This window comes from Esox lucius, chromosome 10, assembly GCF_011004845.1.
Source record: "Esox lucius isolate fEsoLuc1 chromosome 10, fEsoLuc1.pri, whole genome shotgun sequence".
In the NCBI taxonomy this organism is placed as follows: domain Eukaryota; kingdom Metazoa; phylum Chordata; class Actinopteri; order Esociformes; family Esocidae; genus Esox; species Esox lucius.
Window position 1 is genome coordinate 23,302,100 of NC_047578.1, and position 20,509 is coordinate 23,322,608.

Genomic DNA, 20,509 nt, shown 5'->3' on the forward strand with positions numbered 1-20,509 from the left:
CATAACATGATAACTGACAGGTGAAGTGAATAACACTGATAATCTCGTCATCACAGTACCTGTCATTGGGTGGGATATATTAGGCAGCAAGTGAACATTCTGTCCTCAGAGTTGATCAGGAAAAATGGGTAAGCGTAAGGATCTGAGCGACATCTCCAAAACTGCAGCCCTTGTGGGGTGTTCCTGGTCTGCAGTGGTCAGTACCTATCAAAAGTGGTCCAAAAGTGGTATCAAAAGTGGTCCATTTAGGAAAAGCGGTGAACCGTTGCCAGGGTCATAGGCTCACTAATGCATGTGGGGAGCGAAGGCTGGCCCGTGTTGTTCTGATGCAACAGACGAGCTACAGTAGCTCAAATTGCTGATAAAGTTAATGCTGGTACTGATAGAAAGGTGTCAGAACACACAGTGCATCACAGTTTGTTGAGTATGGGGCTGCGTAACCGCAGACCAGTCAGGGTGACCATGCTGACCCCTGTCCACTGTCAAAAGCTCCTATAATGGGCATGTGAACATCAGAACTGGACCACAGTGCAATGGAAGAAGGTGGCCCGGTCTGATGAATCACATCACCTTTTACATTACATGGATGGCCGGGTGCATCGCTTACCCAAAGAACACATGGCACCAGGATGCTCTACGGGAAGAAGGCAAGCCGGCAGAGGCAGTGTGATGCTTTGGGCAATGTTCTACTGGGAAACCTTGGATCCTCCTATTCATGTGGATGTTACTTTGACACGTACCACGTACCTGAGCATTGTTGCAGACCATGTGCACCCAGACCAGACTCATGGCAACAGTATTCCCTGATGGCATTGGCCACTTTCAGCAAGATAATGCAGCCTGCCACAAAGTAAAAATGGTTCAGGAATAATTTGAGGAACACAACAATGAGTTCAAGGTCTTGACTTGGCCTCCAAATTCCCCAGATCTCAATCCAATCGAGCATCTGTGGGATGTGCTGGACAAACAGGTTTGATCCATGGAGGCCCCACCTCGCAACTTACAGGACTTATTATCTGCTGCTAACATCTTGGTGCCAGATACCACAGCACACCTTCAGAGGTCTAGTGGACTCCATGCCTCAAGGGGTCAGGGCTGTTTTGGCGGCAAAAGGTAGACCTACACAATATTAGGCAGGTGGTCATAATGTTATGGCTGATCGGTGTACATTGATGAGCCAAAACAATATGACCACTCACATGTGAAGCGAATAACTTTGATCGTTTCCTAACAAGGGCACGCGTCAAGGTCTGTGTAGATTAGATGGTAAGCCAACAATCAGATCTTGTCGTCAACATGTTGGATGCAGGAGAAATGGGCAGGAGTAAAGACTTGAGTGACATTGACAAGGGCCAAATTGTTATGCTCAGAAGACTGGGTCAGAGCATCTCTGACATGGTAAGGCTAGTGGAGTGTTCCCGGTCAGCAGTGGTGAATAAGTCCCGACGGTGGTCTGAGGAGGGACAGACCACAAACCGGCGATGGGGTGTTGGGCACCCAAGGCTCATTGATGGCACAAATCACAGAAAATGTTAATTAATGTTAAAAATGTTAATTTGGAGGAATGTGTCAATGCGACAATGTGACAATGCATTGCATCCTGAAGCGTATGGGGCTCCGAAACCACAGACCAGTCAGTGCCCATGATGACCTCTGTCAAATGTTAAAAGCACCTACAATGGGCACACGAGCATCGGAACTGGACCTTGGAGGAGTGGAAGAAGGTCGCCTGGTCCAATGAGTCACTTTTTTTTTTTACATCACGTGGACGGCCTTGTACGAGTGCAACGCTTACCTGGGGACATGACCGCACCAGGATGCACTGTGGGAAAATGACAAGCCGGTGGATGGAGTATTCCCTGATGTCAGTGGCGTTTTTCAGCAGGATAATGCGCCCTGCCATTCTGCACACATTGTTTGGGAATGGTTAGAGGAAGAGTTCAAAATATGATGGAGAGTATAAAGTGTTGCCCTGGCCTCCAAATTCCCCCGATCTCAATTCGATTGAGAATCTGTGGGAATTGTGGGACCAATCCACAGTGGCTCCACCTTGCAATTTACAGGACTTGAAGGACCTGCTGCTAATGTCATGTTCTTTTGGCTCATCAATGTAAATACACTGTTCCAAAAAAATTAAGGGAACACTTAAATCGCATATCAGATCTTGATGAAGGAAATATTTTTTTGAACAGATCAAAATGTTTACTTTACATTGTGTAATTCGTTGAGAACAAAATGATGTAACAACGGTCATTGGTAACAAAAATCACCAACTGATTGAGGGCTGGATTCAAACTCACAACGAAAATCTAAGTAAACACTTAAATTCACAGGCTGTTCCAATGTGAATTTCATCATGGCAACTCATAATGTGACTCAGTAGTGTGTATGGCCCCCACGTGCCTGTATGCACTCCCGACACCGTCTGGGCATGCTCCTGATGAGATGGCGGATGGTGTCCTGGGGGATATCCCAGACCTGGATCAGAACATTAGTGAGCTCCTGGCCCTCATGGAGTCTGTTTCTGACAGTTTGGTATAAAACAAATATACAATTGGGGACAAAAAATTTATTTTTGGAATTATTTTGTTTTGTATTTTGTATTTACATTTTTGACTTACCAAAGTAGCCACCTTTTGCAGACATAACATTCAACACAAGTTCCCACAAATGTGTTGCACTTGTAGGTTGATTTCCTTTCACCCTTTTGCTCAGTTCATCCAAAACTAGCTTGATGAGGTTCAAGTCTGGTGACTGTGCTGGCTGTTCCATGACTTGAAGCCTACTGTCTTGTTCTTTCTTCTACGGTAGTTCTGACATAGCCAGGAGATATGTTTTGGGTCATTATCGTGTTGTATGATGAACCGCTGTAAACTAGGTGTACACCAAGAGGGTATTGCATGGTGCTGCAAAATGCTGTGGTAGACATTTTGGTTCAGGGTGTCACTCACTTTATGCAAGTCGCAGGACTCTGGGTCCACCAAAAGAGCCCCAGCACATAACACTTCCTCCTCCATGTTTGACAGTTGATGTCACACACTGAGGAACCCTCATTTTGTCTACTCAAAGGCATACCAAAACTGTGTGAATCAAGATTTCAAAATGTAATTAATCAGTCCATAAGACCTTCTTTCAGTCTTTAGTAGTCCACTGGAAGTGCTTAGGCAAGCCTCTTTTTCTTATTTTGCCATCTTAGCAATGGCTTTCTAACTGCCACTTGACCTGTCAAACTGGCTGCTCCAAGACTTCAACCAGTGTTATGCTGTGCTTGAAGCTGTTGTCCTGTGTGCTGCCTATCACCCAAGCTGTTGACACTCAGAAACCTGTCTTCTGATTCTGTTGTGGCTTTGGGTTTGCCAAACCTCTTCCTGTCAGAGTTTCCTAAAATCCGGTTGGTTCAAATGCTAACCCATTTTTCAAACCCACCTAAGCACATGCAGTTATGTAGCTTTCGGTGATATGTTTTAAGTAGTGCTTATTCTTTTATTATGTATGACGCATTCTTGGCTAGAGCTCTGGTTAAATAAAGAATTACAAAAAACTGCAGACGGCTGTTATGTGACTCGCACGACCTCTGTCTGTACTGAGACAGGTGCTGACTGAGACGAGGTGTGAGACAGATATGTGGCTGTTGTGAAGTGCGGTTTATGAGTAATGGCACACATTGCACTGACACTACAGGGAGATTTGTAGATGTAATGACTCACCACCACCACAGTGAGATGTGATAACATGTTGTTTGTACGTGTGTGTCCGCTTGTGTGGAGTATGTAATCCTGCACAGCTATCTATTTGTTCGATTTACAGATTTTCATATTGCTCCCTGTCCCATACAGAGACACACACAAACATCTTCACACACTGGATTGAATAGTGCCTCTTCAGGGGGCCAAAGGTGACACTGAGATTAGACCAACAGCGACAGGACTCACACATGCCAATTAACCGTGCCCCCACCAGTTATCACCATGGTTACGTCCTGAACGAACATCTGTTCTGCTCCACAGCCACAAAAACATCTGTCCTACTCTGATGGCCGACAGCTTGTCTCTGACAGTCACACGTTATCTAAATATTACACAAACAGACAGGAACATGTATCTTCCTGCTACACAAGTAAACACACACACAGACACACACAAACTGACACATTCACGTACATTCTCTCCTTGCATCGTGCTGTAATTAGTATAGCAGAGTTAATTAGACACAGAAAACTCTCCTGCTGCGTTGTGCTCATCCACAACATCTCAAGGGGTGATGATCGAGCGCACAGGCACTGACATCAACACATCACATCCACATTCCACTCAAACATACACACAAACACACAAACAAACACACAAACAAACACACACTTTAAATACTTTATTTTGATCCACAAAACAAATGTACATTTTTAAGAAGGATCTAAATTTCTTAACACTTCTTGTCTGTATGTGCACTTAAGCATATTTCTCCAGGACAGCCTACATCAGAACATTACAGTACTTAGACAAGTGCTTTGTGTTTGGCCCATAGTTTGGAGGCCATGAACTGCCAGCACGTGCACATAAACGAGACACAGACCTGCAAGTTCTATCAGTGCTATTAATGTTGCTAATGTACTGCAACCCTTCCGCCAGCATGGACACACTGTTGATAACAATGACATCAGCAAACTGCTCGCCGACGCACACTGTCACCTGCCCGGTACTTGTTGAATCCCAGCTTCATCCGAAAAGAGCACACTTATCCAGCGTGCCAGTGACCACCGAATGTGCAAATTTGCCCAACGCAGGTCTGACTGGTCAAGAACCTGGTGGACAGACAATAAGCATGCGGATGGGTTTACCTGAGGTGATGTCTGCCAGTTTGTACAGAGATTCTTCAGTTGAAGCTGGTTTCAAATGATCCCACAGGGGAAGAATTAGGATGTGGAGGTCCCGGGCTGGTGTGGTTACACATGATCTTGGAGGATGGTTGAACAAACTGCTAAATGTCACTAAAATGACTTGGGAGGCAGCTTATGGTTGAGATATTGACAGTGAACTTTCTATCATTACAATTGGTGGACATTTCTGCAGTCAGCATGTTGTTTGCAAGTTCACTCCCTCGAAACATGTACAGTAGTGGCCTTTTGTTGTCGCCAGCACAAGGTGCACCTACATAGTAATAACGCTTTTTAATAAGCTTCTTGATATGCCATGGATTAATTATCATGGCAAAGAAGATGTGCTTACTAAAAGGCACATACAAATATTTGAGAGAAAAAAAACCTACTTGGTGAACTGCTAATATGACATGGGATAATATTTGAATTTCTATTTTTGTTCAGAGTACCTTCAAGACCACACACACACACATCTTCATATGAACTACTGATCTCTCACTTTTACCAACACACATACTACAAGCACCTCTCTTTCAGCTTTTAGAGTGTTTCCGTAGCTAAAAACATCTCCTCAGGTGTGTTATTTTACTCAGACAGACAGACAGACAGACACACACACACACACACACAATTGAACACATGCACACAAAATTATACTAACTAGACAACACCCCACCTTCCCTTCCTTTCCTTGTCCCTCAAGTGTTCTTCAGCCTCGGTCCAGCTGTCTTTCCTTAGAACAAGGTGAGTGAGACCGTGACGATTGGCTCTTCAAACTACTTCCCCCACACAGCACCATTATTCAAATGTATTTGTCAGCCTTCATCTTCTGTTTACTCTGCTAAACCTGGCCCAGGTCTGGTCCATGCCTAGAATTCAGGAGTGCTGCTTAAGAACTTGGTGGCTGGGGTATACAGATGTTACTCTTCAATGCTTTCCACTTTCTCTGTTTCCTTTGATGTTAAAATGGGAATTAAGAGCCGATAAGTTATGACAGCGTGCCCAAACAGACCTGGCTCAGGTTAGCGAACATACACGCACACAAACACTCACCCACACAGAGAAGCGTATATGCACACGTTTACAGAAACACAGTCACTAATGGCTAGCACAATGAAAACAAAAGGCCTTGTTAAAACAGTCGGTAGAGCAGGATAAACACCTTCAAAAAAAGCACATTGGCCAGATGCTAAAGAAACAGTGTTGTTCTTCTGATGAATCTCTTTCTCTTCCTACTTCTCACACACACACACACGCGCACACACACACTTTGTCATTCTCTAATCAGAGGGTCGGGTGATAGGAGCAGAGACTCAAATGGATTCAGGTGTGGAGCAGCGCGGGAGGGCGAGATGCAGTAGAGGATCAGGAGGGGGTGGTTTGGCTGTTTGTTTACAAGTAATTGGGCCACAGGCATACGAACAACCCTATCGGATAACGCACAGGGACAGGTGAGACGGGGGGGGGGGGGGGCTACAGGAAGAAATAAGGGACAGAGAGATGGAGACGGGGAATGAAGCGAAGGAAATGCAGGGATGACGTGATGGATGAAATAGAGGAACGAAGGACAGCGGGATAAGAAGGGAGAGATGAAAAAGATAAGGAAGTAACAGAGCGAGAGAGCGAGAGAGACGGCGGGGTTGTATGAAAAGGATAGAGAATAAACAATGGGTTAGGGATGTAGGGGATGTGGATAAAGGAGGATGGATAGAACAGAGAGGGAGAGCAACCCTGAGGGAAATGGTATCTGACAATTAAAGAATGGTAGTCTTGCAGAATGGCATCGTCTTTGTACTCAGTGCTGCTGCAGCACTGAGTACATTCCCAATTAAATATTCTATCCAATAATATGAATACAGAAGACTCAGCTTCAAGTGGACCTTGCTTGCTAAGCGTATTGCTGTCAAAGAAATGAATAACATCCCACAGGGCAAAAACGGGTTGAATCAACGTTCAGTTTCATCAACAAATCCCCAAAACTTAAGATGATGACGTTGAATCAATGTGGGAACCTAATATTATATGCAAAAACAGTCATCAAAGTAAGGACATTGTCTTTTACACATCAATTCCACCAAGTATAATGACTTGGGACATTTCTTGTTTTTACGCAAAACTAGATTATACATCTTTACCTTGTGGGATACCTTAGATCCAACAATATGGTAATTCACTAATAGTCTTTAGACTGAGATAGACAACTTACAGTGGATATAAAAAGTCTACACACACCTGTTAAAATGGCAGGTTTTTGTGATGTAAAAGAATGAGACAAAGATAAATCATGTCAGAACTTTTCCCACTTGTAATGTGACCTATAATGTAAACAATTCAATTAAAAAACAAACTGAAATCTTCGATTGTGAATTTTTTATTCTTTATTTTTCCCCCTCAAAGATTTCAGTTTGTTTATGTTATAGGTCAAATTGAAGAACCTGGCATTTTAGCAGGGTTTGTAGACTTTTATATCCACTGCATATAAAGACTAGCTACAAATATACGTTTACTGTCTAAACCACCATAAATTCCACAGCGGGTCGAATGTGTGCTGGTTTTTGTTGTTACCTTTCAACTGGGGCCCAATAAAGACCTATACAACCAGGTGAGTGAAATCCAAACCAATTAATGACCTAACTGATCAATTAAGTATAACGTAAGAGCAAAAACTGGTAGACACTTGGCCTTTGTGAAATTAGTTTGACACCCTAGTGTGTAACTAGGTCAGAAGCCTGCAAGGGTTGTTAGTGAAAGGGGTGTGACCTCTCATGCACTGCTTCCTCGAACATTTCATTTGAACAAGCAGTGGGAAAAGAAGCAGAATGGCCTGGCAACGCATTTTGGAGGATACATATCCTGATCTTCAACTCTCCTGAGCCCATTTGGAGTTGCTGTAAGTAAAAGTCGAAACCATCAACTTTGAGGGAAAGTGGGGTAAATTATATATAAAAACAAAGACATGAAGTTGTTCTTCACTACAAGGGAGTTGTATCCCCTAACTACTGAGATGTACTACTGTACGCTCTGGCTCCAATTTGCCTCCTAGCAAGCATAGCCCTTTTTCTTTTGGTGAAAATTACCACACCATATCTTTCTCCCCAACTTCAAATTTCCTGTCTCTGGTGACATTTACAGAAGGCAAAGATTATTGAGAATTCAGGTTTGATTTTTTTTATGTCTCAAGACTGGTTTAGGGTTGGATGGTTCTCTAAAGGATTTTTAACAAAGCACAAAAATACTCCAACATTCTCAGACAGACATCCGACAGATGAGACGTCAATAGTTAATAAGTCAGAAATTTGAATGGCATGTACAGAACAGGCTCTGAGCCAATCAGAGTGCAGTCTTGCAGGGTGCATAATACCTGAATTTGGCTAGGCCAGTGCTTCCTTCCCCTTCAATCTTTGCAGATCTGAAAGTATTAGATAGAAGTAAAGCTAGGTTGATGCTTCACTAATGCTTATGCCTTTCAATTCTTGCAAATCTGCAAAGTGGAATTGAAAAGGGTTTTAATAATACAGAAACACACAGAAACACTAATTCATACATTACATGAACCCACGTACACCAACAGCATTTTTACACACACTTCACACACACTGTTTAACAAAGCATGTGATGCAAATACATTTAGAATTTTATTTGAGGTGTTGACTGTAGACCGGGCCAACCTGACTTGGCAGGATACAGCCTAGCCGTCTAAGGCAAAGCCCTCAACAACTTAAATCCGTGAAAGCTACATGGGAGTTATAAACGCCAACCCCCCCCTTCCCCAGAGCTATTGCAGATGAGTTAGAGCCAGAAAAGCGAACGACCAGAAAGACATTTATTTTATTTGAGCCAACTCTGATTCAGCCCCCGTCTGAAAGCTGCTGCTGCTAGGCAAAGAGAAGGTCACCCCAGAGACAATTTGAATGTAGCATTTTCCAAATGTCACGCCTCAACTAGGGCCAGACCATAATAAACACAGCCTTTACCGACGACCACCACCACAGAACACAGAGTCTTACGGGAGTTAAAGCACTATAATGCAGTCCATTTAATTCAAGCGACCATAGTACCTTTCATTGACAAAAAACACTTTCTTCTCTTGAACTGCATGGAAATTGCTTCCCATAACAACAAATGGCGCGTGAATGTAACATCAAAGGAAATGGAGACTGCAAGTTTCACCTAGATCAGTAGTTCACAAACCTTAAGACTACAGACATATCCAGAAGCAGAGATACATTTGAAATAGAAGATCTTTTGAGGTTTCATTTTGGGTTTTTGTTGAATTCACAGCATACTAAAGAAAAAGAAAAGTATCTTTCCGAGCTCATGTCTGACAACAGCTGATAAACAGCTGAGAGGACACGCTGTACCAAAACGAATGAATGACAGGAAATAAACGCAGTTGCGCATTAGATGACACATTCTCAGTAGGACATGTATGCCGATATTCCCAGCATTCGTTTTTCTACTGAAACCGTACACTATAAATATCACGCAGTATGATGATTAATACACTGTTGTAAGGTAACGCACAACTGCTGCTGCCTGTCGCCTTTAAAACAGCGCCTGGAAGAAGTTGAAGTACATAACGTGCAGGCCACATTCAGGCCACATTCCGGCCACATTCAGGCCACATTCAGGCCACATTCAGGCCACAGCCTGTCTATCACTTGTTCCTGGATAGCCAGTCAGGTGCTCTGCAGACCTGAATCAGAGACATGGGGTTTGGGTTAAACAGGTCTCTCACCAGGGTCTCCGTTCAGGCTAAGGGAGCAGCAGACTTATGGATCAACTACAATCGGCACAAGGCAGAGGCTGGGTTTAAAGATCAGTGAATTAGCTGCATCTTTCCCAGCATGGATCAATGCTGCATTACCGTTAGGAGGAGTGGGGAGTAGAAAGGACGGGTAGACACTACGTTCTTTCCATTTCTCTCAGTCACGTAGTCTCTCTCTCTCTCTCTCTCCTCATCTTATCTCTTTCATTCTTTCTCTGAGCCCCACCCAAACCCCCACCACACGCACACACACATCTTATCCCTCTCAGTTCCTCTGCGATGGAATCTCTCCACTTCGTCTCTCCGGCTCTGTCAGGCAGACAGTGGCGTTCCAGATAACAGGAACAGGCCGGCAGGCCACCAGCCAATCACGGCCCCTTCCATGTCCCTGCTGAGGACAGAGATGCTCCTAGAGTTAATTAAGTTCAGTTAGGAGGCTCCCACACAGCCAACAGCCTATTTTATGTGTATGATGCCACTGTTCAGTATGAGTTATAAACAAACACTATTTCAACTGTGGCATTTCACAAACATATATTCATTCAAATTAAACAACTCATTGCAGAAAACAAAGGCACTTCCTCTAAAGCTAAATGCTTCATGCTAATTGAATGTGTGATTTCCTGATAAGAAAATAACAAAAACTAAATGCTTACTGCTGCAGCAGTGGTAAACCAATAGCCATAACATGAGGATAACATAGGAACCAGGTTATCGGTCATTCTGCTGGGATTGCATCCAGGCTGTAAAGATTTCTAGATTCCATTCCAAAGATGGCTTTCTCAATAGATCATAGGGCTTATTGGATCTATAGATTCTCTCTAGTTTATTTGTCTCTAGGGCATGGTGGAGCAAGTGAATGAATATAGATTCACTGTGCTGCTGACAGTGGGAGTCTGGCTCTTTCTGTCAGCCTACGCCCTATTAGGAGCAGTGATGGAGTGTGTGTGTGTATGTGTGTGTGTGTGTGTGTGTGTGTGTGCGTGTCTATGTATGCAATCATGCATGTATGTGTGTGTGTGTGTGTGTGTGTGTGTGTGCGTGTCTATGTATGCAATCATGCATGTATGTGTGTGTGTGTGTGTGTGTATGTGTGTGTGTGTGTGTGGGTGTCTATGTATGCAATTATGCATTTATGTGTGTGTGTGTGTGTGTGTGCGCAGGCATGCTTGAATGTGTTACTACCTCCAGTGTATTTTCCTTGTTGGGGGATGTGTGCAAGTGCACACATATCTACCAATCAATGAGTGTGTGTGTGTGTGTGTGTTTGGTAAAGCGAAACAAAGTCCATTCCTGGAATGGCTCAGGCCTCGTGACCCAGCCGTCCATCGCCGTAGCTTTGCCAGGCCCTGACTGGTGGGACTGGACCAGGCTAGCAAGCTAGGGAAGAGAAGACAGACCTAATGCAGTTACTGGAGGAGTTACTGGCTCACTCATGGCCCCTGATCAAATCACAGCCATGAAGAGACTGAGAGAGAGAGAGAGAGAAGTACAGGAGAAACTGAGAGGAAGATGGGGCAGAAAAAAAAGTGTTGTAGGAGAGAAATGGAGGAACAGAGAGAGAGAAAAAAAGGGAGAGAGGGAGCGAAAGACTGTCAGAACGAGAGCGAGAGAGAGGGCAGAAAGCCATTGGAATATGGCAAGAGACGGAGCGTGAACGCCCTGCCAGGCTCATTACACCAACTGAACCACACTGGAAAGGCCTGCGGGTCCACGGACACAGGGGTGCCACCTCAAGGACAGCTGGAAACATGGGGATAAGGGATGGGCAACCAGGCCTGGCAGTGGGTAACCAGAGCCGGGTGTCAGTGTGGGATGTAAGGGTTGGGTGTGTGTCCGGAAACATGGGTATTGGGTGAAAGAGCAGTAGTGGTCACTGTAATTCTAGTAGTGGATGCCAAGCTGGGGTTAGTCCCAGGAATGACAGTCTATGATTGGAGTTGGCTAGGAAGTGGATGGTGTGGACTGCATGTAGTGTTGGGTGTACAGTCAGAGAGAAGGGCTTATGAAGCGTGAAGAAGTAGAAGACGCACACTGACATAGGCTAGGCAGTGCGCCAGTGGGAAAGCGTGGATATTGACTGAGTTTTGCCTGTTTAGTAGAGGGAAAAAGGGCAGAAAACACTTTGATTGGCTATACTATGGGAATGAAAAGGAAACTATGGGAAGAACAAAAGAATATGTTGGTAACCAGCTACAATAACAATAAAGCATCTCAGGGGTTTGTGCTATATTGCCAATATAGTATGGCAAAGGGCAATCCTGGGTCTTGTGACGTGTGGCATCGTGACTAAGAATCACCTTTAACCATGATAAACTGTCCGTATACCACACCTCCTTGGGCGTTGTTGCTGAATCACAGCAACGCATTATCCTCAATAGGACAACGTCAAGAATAAAAAAATACAAGTGCTATTTTGAGCCCAAAAGCATCCTAATGACGACCCAAGAGTATATCATTTAAATAGTCCAGAGAGAGTTCAAGAGCAACCAACTGGCTGAACCAGCCAGCCTGAGTTCTATACATCGTAGGTGTGTGGCAGGGAGAAAGATGGCTCAAGCCAAACCAGCCAAGGCTAGCTCCCAGGCTATCATTAAACAGTAGTAGAGCAGAAGACCTTATGATTTATTCAGTACATTCCTCATTTGCCTATAGCAGTATCTAGGCTTCATCATGGCCAAGGTGGACTGCCTGGATTTGTCCCAGAGTAGTACTGCACAGTACAGAATATAAGATAGGAGTGTTTTTTGTGGATTTTAGGTTGTTCCTTTTGATCCTCAAGGGCTTCCTTAGCTCATGTTATATGGAGAAGACACTATAGAAATAAAAATTTTAATGATAAGGAAACACTTTCAAATAGCAATTTAACCCTAATACTAGACAATTTATTAGCGATGGAGGAATAGCATCTGAATCAAGATCCTACCCTGCTGGCAAAGATTCAATCCATTTGGACATCAAAGAATTAACTCCATCAATGATTTAAAGTAATCATACATGCCTTTTTAATGTTTATGTAATTCATGTATTCCAGACAGATCAAAAAGACAATAACATACAAAAGGTAAACTTCACTAATTGTGTCTGGAAAACTAAATAGAAAACTAAATCAATAAATAGAGCATGTGCTTTATGAAAATTTCACAGACAATGGTCCTAGAACAAATGGATTTTAGGAACATTGCAGAACATAATAAACTGTTAGATAGTTTGTGCTATCATTCTTTTACCAAACATTCAACTTTTTCCCAAATTCCTAACATTCATATTCCCTGGATTGGGGGTGAGGGTTCACAAGGTCAAGTGGAGGCTATCAAAACGGGTAAACAGGGGGAAAAAAACAGAGAGAACAAAAGTGGGAGGTGAGTCTTAAACGGCAGAAGGCAGGAGTTCCTCTCTCACTACTTTAGTCTCCCCCATATTGTCAAAGGCTTTCCGCTCCAGTTGGCTCCGACAAAAGCAAGCGAGGACGCCAGGGGCTTTTCCTGCTATGATCACTGCAGTGCTGGCCGGGCTGGATAAAGGACCCGATTAGGCCAGTAAATGGACCCCCATTAAGGACATTCACACTAGTAGAGCCAGAAGCCCTGGCACAGGCCAGCGTTAAGACAGCGTGGGCCCTGGGGCCAAACAGTTCCCCCACCGGGAACCTGAGAAGCACCTGACAACCTGACAAGAACGGACCCTCCCACTCAATATACACCGGTCCAAAGAGGAGGCATAGCTAAATGCAAAAGAGGTGTATGTGTTTGGGTGGAGGGAGTCTGCTAAAGACATACACAATCGGTCAAGGAGCGATACTACGTTTTTAATCAACTTAGCAGATAAAATAAGTCTGGCAATAAATGCAAATGTTGGACTGTCAACATGTTGTTAAGCATTTCAAAAGAATGTGTTTACCACTAAAGTGCAGCCAGGCAAAACAGTCAAAAGACAGGCAAAATGTCTGAGATGAACCCAGACATAATAACACATAACCACCTGGCACAGTTACAGGGTGCTATGAGGTCATCTCACAGATAGAGGGCAGCAAATGTATGAAGAGGGCACTGGTCAACCTTATTTAGTTGCAATAACCTTTAGTTGCCATGTCTTTTGCCAGATTGTGTGCGTATGTGTGTGTGTGTGTGTGTGTGTGTGTGTGGGGGGGGGGGGGGGGGGGGGGGGGGTTGGTGCATACTTGTGTCCATGCAGACATGGTTTGAGTAAAATATGACTGTCGGATGGGTCAGAAATGTGTGTATGTTTGTGTGTGTGTCTCTGTGATGAGTATATTTATTGCTCTCAGCACTGATGTCAAATACGTTCAGTGTTGTTGAGAGGGAGGGGTGATTAAGAAAGAACTTACGAAGAGCGAGTGGACTGATGACAGAATGGATGAACAGAAAGAGTTGAAGACGAAGACAAGTAGAGGAACCCAAGAGTGAGAAAAGGGTGTATGAGAGAAAAACAAAGAGAGAACAGAAGACAGGGAGAGAGATACAACAGAAGAGACGGAGGTTAAGAACTTGAAGGGTCCCTCTCATTTCCACTCATTTTAAACAGAGACACAAACGGAGGAGTTTTGTTCTGGCCAGGAACACAAGCCTCACAGACGGCATGCACTCCAGGGGTACAATTTCACAGTCCCTAATTACAGTAGGGTGTAGCATTTCTTACTGGGCCTGCCAACATCACAACACACACACCCACAGCTATGCACACACATGCATCCACCCACTCTAACATACACACACGTATGCGTTCAAGCACACACCCGTGGTCAAATAAAAAATAAATAATAATAACGCCATTACAATTCTGTCCTGTTATTATGTCGGCATCAGGATCAGTAGCAACATAGCTTCAGTTGCTTTTTAGATGAATCCCTACAATTTCCCATATAAAATCCATATCCATGTAATAATTATATTGTGCTGTATATTCATCTTTGACGCTGAGTAGTGTGTGTATTGCCTTGTTGATTGCTATATGGTCATCTGCTGCACAGTGGACAAGGGCTACTGTGTACTCTGCAGTATGGCATGTTTTGCAATGAAGTTGGGAACAGTGGTCTTTTTTATTTCTCTTTTCATCCCACTCTTCTCACTCCTTGAGTTCTTTCAGGGTCATGAATAATGGCCTGTGCTCTGACACGGTCTTCCACATGGCAAGGCCGTAGCCATGGGAACAACCGGTTAAGCTGAATTGAGAGGTACAGCATTTTGCCATTACAACCCCACCTCCCCTTACTCCCCCGCACCCCCTTACCACTGCCCCCCTACCCTCCCCCGATGCACAGTATGACTAAAGAAACCCCGCAAAGTGTTCTGCTTGTGTCTGTCACGGTGTGTGTGTGTGCCTCCTGAAACAGCGTGCCCTAGTTCCACTCCTATCTTTTCACACAGTCCCTCATTTACATTCACTGTACAATGCAGGTTTTTCCCATTTCCTTTCTCAGAGAATCCTCCAAATTCAGAAAGAACAGAAAGCAGGCCATTAGGCTGCAGTAAAGCCTCCCCCTCGCCTGAAGTACCCCCCCCCCCCTCCGCACACACTCTTCCTCTCTTTAGCTGTCACCCTTTCTCGTGGCCTCTCATTCTTCCCTTGCCCTTTCCCTGCCTGAAGTCCTCCCTTCTCTCTTGCTCTCTCTGTCTCTCTACTTCTCCTCTCCCCCTTCGCCCCCCTCTACTTACCCCATGCATCTTGCCTGTCCTGTTCTCCCGTTTGTCCCTGTCCCTCACTCGTTTCTCTTGTAATCTTTCTCCATTTACAACCGCCCCCCCCCACCCCCCACCCCCCCACCCACCACCCCACCCCCCCCCACACGTCTAGTCCGAGTCCTCCCGGGTTAATCTGTCGGTGGACCAGATGCATGGGCTCATTAACCTGAAACAACCTGCTAAGAGCCTGCCGCCTGGCTGGCTGAGCCCACAGCCAAGGAGTGTGTGTGTGTGTGTGTGAGAAAGACAGAGGGATGGACGAAGGGGAGGAAAGGGGGATGGAGTGGGATAGAAGGATGGAGAGATGGACAGAGAAAAAAGAGGTAGAGAGACATGATGCAAAAGATGGCAGGTATGGTGGTGGCCGTTCTCACCGACCTTCAGCTTCACATGGCTTTTGTATCGCCACACTTCATTTTATTCATTCGTGTCCCATTTCCAAGCATGCTGTGATGTTGTCTTCGGAAAGTCCCCCATCACACCCCATAGGATGGGAGAGCCAAAGAAAGGTCAACGCAACACCCCCCCACAACCTTCACACCTCACACTCCAAGGCCCATTGCCCCTTCCCATTTCCAACCCTTGACAAACAACCACAGAAAAAAAGACAGCGACGCAAGTCGAAAAAAATACCGCTTCTTGTGATTTTCTTACACACTGCTGTCCTGTGCACCCACCCCCAAACCCACGCTCAGCAACACTGTAACAATTCATGCACCCCTCAATATAAACAAATCCCTCACACACACACCTCCACAAGACCCCCCCCCCCCCCCCCCCCCCCCCAGATGTCTCCGCAGACGGTTGGTTGTGTGTGGAATAAATGAGCTCATTCATTCAACGCTGAGTGGGACCCAGCTCTGTCCCCTTCCCACCGGCCCAATGTAAACAACCGAGAAAGGTAGCTATGCCCCGACTGGATTACAACTGTTATTGCTGTGTAAGACTGGGCCCTCCACGCCCTCCCTCCCTTTGGAGACATTAGACCAGCCGAGGCCATTTTTTCTTTTCTTTGCTGTATTTCACTGGACGCCACATCATTGAATTGAAATCCTTGCTTTTTTTTTATCCCATTTACTGCTTTTCTTGTTCCAGTTTCCATTTTAACGTTTCCACACTTTATTCTACTTTCCGTCATGACGGTTCTCGTACATGCTCCACCTCTCCTCTTCTCAGGAGGTCTCAGAACCTATCCAGAATTTTCTTGTGCTATATTTCATCAAACGTTTGGTTTTTGGATGGATCATAAACTCCACACCAAGACATTACAGAGCCAGGGCCACACTCTCTACTGTAAGTGCAACAGAACCAATCATCAATCATAACTGGACTTTAAATTGAAAAATAAGTACACCAGGATGAGACCTCAGTTTACATGGGAGAGAAAATCCATCCCAAAAAAATCCAATAACTGCATAGCATGAGTGAGAACAAAGCAATAAAATTACAAGTGCATTCCCGATTAAAACAGAACAAATCTTATGACACAGTCACCTGCCATCCTGACCATGACTTTGTCAAACACTGATGCAAAACCAGAAGGTGGATGTTAGGGATCGGCCCGGTAGGGCGTGACTCACCTCTCGTACTCCAGGTTGTCATGGTCACAGCGGGCGTCCTTATGTTTCTCCCAGTCCTTCCCGTGACGACATGTGGTGAGGGACACAATGTCCTTCCCATTATGGATATGATGCAGTGCATTACGGGTGTCTGAGCCGATGCCCGTCAGATACCGCTTTCCTTTGAACATCAACAAGTACTTCCTGCGTGGTGGCACCGTGTTTCGCACCAACCAGCCCCTCTCGCCCCCCTTCTGGGGGTGCTCCTTGGAGAATAGCGGGATGGAGACATCGAAACCAGGCCTAAAATGTTCCGTGTTGAGGCTGGCTTTAGCCAAGATGGCCTGACCGATGTTGAAGCCCAGGTCCTCTGTATAGTTGGGCCAGGTTCCCGAATACAGGTTAAAGATGAGGTGGTTCCGCCCCTCATTCCAAAGCGGGTAACCCTTGATGCGATCGTCTAGGTTGGGCACAAACTGCCCCGAGAGCTGGTCGCGGTCAAGAGTGTCAATCCCCAACACAAACAGACAGGCTTCGCGGGGGTCTGTTGTGGAATACCTCGACTCGCCTATAGAGGTCAGTATCTTACGATAGCTCTCTGACACGCGCTCACCCTTCTCAGATGGGTACACGTAGACCCTGAATCCATCCCGGCCTCTACGCCGGCATCTTGTGAAGTCAAAGCAGGTTTCCATGCGGCAGCGACTGTCTTTATAGATGCTAGTCCAGGCTTGGCGCCGCTGGCGGGGGGACTCGGCGGAACCCGGCCCTGTCTGGAGTTCCTCCAACTGGGCATAGCCAGGCAGGAGGGCTCGGTCTGTCCAGTCGGGCCATGGGCGCACCACCTCGCCTCGCTGCCTCCCCAGCAGCTTGAGAAGACGGAGCTGTACCCCGCCACCCCAATAGAAGAGCAGCAGCCAGCAGCACGCACATAGCCCCAGCAAGACATATTTCTTGCGCGCCTGCATGGGGTCCAGAATGTTTTATTCCTCTATTGCTCTCTCTTTCTCTGTCTCTCTCTCTCTCTGCCCCTCAGCTCTACGCCTCACAGGGGTGGGCAAGTTGTTTTCAAGGTCTAACAAGGAGGGTCCAAAATAGAAGAGTCTGGTAACTTGGACATTTTCACTTCCAAGTCGGGTCCAGTCAGGTTTGAGCCCATTTGAGGATAAATAAATGGATGTTGAATCCACTCCTCCGTTTCCCACTCTCTCTGTTAACGTCCCCTTACTTGCTCCTCCGTCCTCTCCCTCTCAGATCTGGGCGCCTTTAGCCTGTCTCATTCTTGCCTGTCTCTGTGGCTCGTGTGTGCACTTCATGCGTTGCCCGATGCTCAGGATGATGAAGGGTGATGTCTCCTCTCTCTCAAGCCCTCCTCGCCACCTCATGGCGCCCGCAGTCACCCAGGTCTGTCCTGGGGATGTAAACAAACGAGATCATAGCTCAGTACCCGAGAAGCACTCCACAGCACAGTATCACTATGTACAAGGAACACTGTCTCAAATGATTCAGTGACACACCATTATGTAACACACACAAGACACCAACAAGTAAATATAGCGTAAACCACAACATTCTCTATCAGCGTGAAGTGTGTACAAACTCAGCAATAAACTAGCAAAGCGAAGGGTAATTTCATATACATGACAGTGCAGTTGGACTAAGCTTTGGGCTATAAATCTCTTTTGAGATCTGAACTGATAAAATCTTGATGTAGAACTTGCTTGAAGATTAAAGCCAGTCTCCACAAACACAGAGCTCACTCAGTACAGTTTGCTCGGAGACGCAGCTCTAGTGAGAGTAGAAAAAAGAAACATTGACTTAAAACATACCACCACAATCTCTAATGTCAGTAGTTTTAATGTTTGGTCTGGTTATGCTGCCCATGTCTACTTCTGGAACTGTGTGGTATTTTGGTTATAGTATGCCAAACTTGAAGCAGCCAACACAGATTTTATCGTGTACTTCAAGCTCCAGCTGAACACCGTCAGGTACAGTAGAGATGCAGTGGAGGGTAAAATAGGGAGCTGTTAAGCAACTGTAATTGAGTTTTGTGAAGGGAAAGTTGGGCCAATTTATGACCGTTAACCTTGGGTGGGGGAGAGGGGCTTTTTTTGTCACATTTCAAAACATCATGCAACAGTTTTCAACTTGGTATGTTTGCCAAAGCATCCGCTCCCCATAACTTTCCTGTGTGTGTGTGTGTGTGTGTGTGTAACACCTCACAGAGCAAAGCAGTGTTCCTACTGCCAGCCACCACACAAAGGCAGCTTTCAGGTCTCACCTGCCCTCCCTCACTTTCACTCTACCTCCTTACTCCCTCCTCTACCTCACATTCTTCAACCTTCACCATCCATGAAGAATTGATAACCCCCTTCCCTATTTCTCTGGATATCAGATCCATAGATGCGGAAAGAAAAAAGTATTTTAATGGTGTTATTTCTACATTCATGAGTATAAATGTTGTGTGTATGTCTACACTCATGAGTATTAATTTGGTGTGTATGTCTACACTCATGAGTATTAATGTTGTGTATGTCTACACTCATGAGTATTAATGTTGTGTATGTCTACACTCAAGAGCATTAATGCTGTGTGTATGTCTACACTCATGAGTATTAATGGTGTGTGTATGCAGCCGCATTTCCCTGTGCTTTTTAGGTGATGTATATGCATGTGGGTGGTATACAAATGAGTCTTCTGCTGCTTATGACTACGTAAGTGTAGAATAATGTCTATATGCAGGTCTCTTGTGAATATTTGTATGTCACTGTCCGATGTTTCCGTTGGTCCATGCTTGTTTGTGAGCACATATCAGGTAGTGTCCGATACTGAGCTATGAGAGTCTAAAAATGTAGGGGTGTTGGTTTTTGGCAGGCCAAGGCTTGTATTCCACTGCACAGTGAATGGCAAGCAGACGAAGTTGTAAGGAAACAGACACTGGAGATCCCATTACATAGTCCTCATCAATAATTTACCGGCTCCTTTAGTTAAGACATTGATTTTCCTTTCTGCATTTCTTACTGCTTTATATCCCCTGACTCTACAGCTCAAGTAAAACTCAATCCACCTCAAGATAGTTTCACACTGTAAAGACATATCTCCAATAAAAAAAAGGCAATCTGTCTAAAAAGATTATGGAGATTATGTTAATTACCATCGTCATGCTAATAATGTGATGGTTATGATGATTGGTGTGGTAATGACAATGATGGATTCCCCCTGTTTCTTCTCCAAATAGCCCTAAAATATGAAAAAGAAACAAAGATACACCAAGGTAAAATCCCCTCGATGAAGCATCAAATTGGTAACATGTACTTTAATTGTCTCCATCCTGCACAGTCAGAAGATGACCAAATCACTCAGAATCTGGCTTCTTTCTAAGTCTCATCCTAGGATGCTGACATTTTTCGAATCTTTTTGTTTGCTATTTGGAATTTTAGGCAATGTATCTTTATAAGCACTTCCGATTGAAAAAGGGATTTATGACATTTTATTGAATATTTAATTTCAAATGAGGGGGGCACTGCATCATTGGTGGGAGGATGACAAAACATCGGTGGGAGGATATTTTTGCCTTGTTTTGACAGTGTGTGCTGGGACTAAGCAC

At 44.9% G+C, this 20,509-nt stretch overlaps 1 protein-coding gene across 9 annotated transcripts in view; it reads right to left on the reverse strand.

Moving 5' to 3' along the window:
- Positions 1 to 20,509, reverse strand: part of ext1c (exostoses (multiple) 1c) — a 73,478-nt gene that overhangs the window by 41,904 nt on the left and 11,065 nt on the right. For 5 of the 9 annotated variants that reach the window (XM_020050464.2, XM_013135676.3, XM_013135672.3 and 2 more), the window contains one exon: positions 16,924 to 18,313. In XM_020050464.2, coding sequence (XP_019906023.1) covers positions 16,924 to 17,870 — 947 coding nt within the window. In that variant the 5' untranslated portion in view covers positions 17,871 to 18,313. Of the gene's footprint in view, positions 1 to 16,923; positions 18,314 to 20,056; positions 20,143 to 20,509 lie in introns of all 9 variants that reach the window. The other 4 variants (XM_013135674.3, XM_020050461.2, XM_013135677.3 and 1 more) reach the window with 2 other exon arrangements.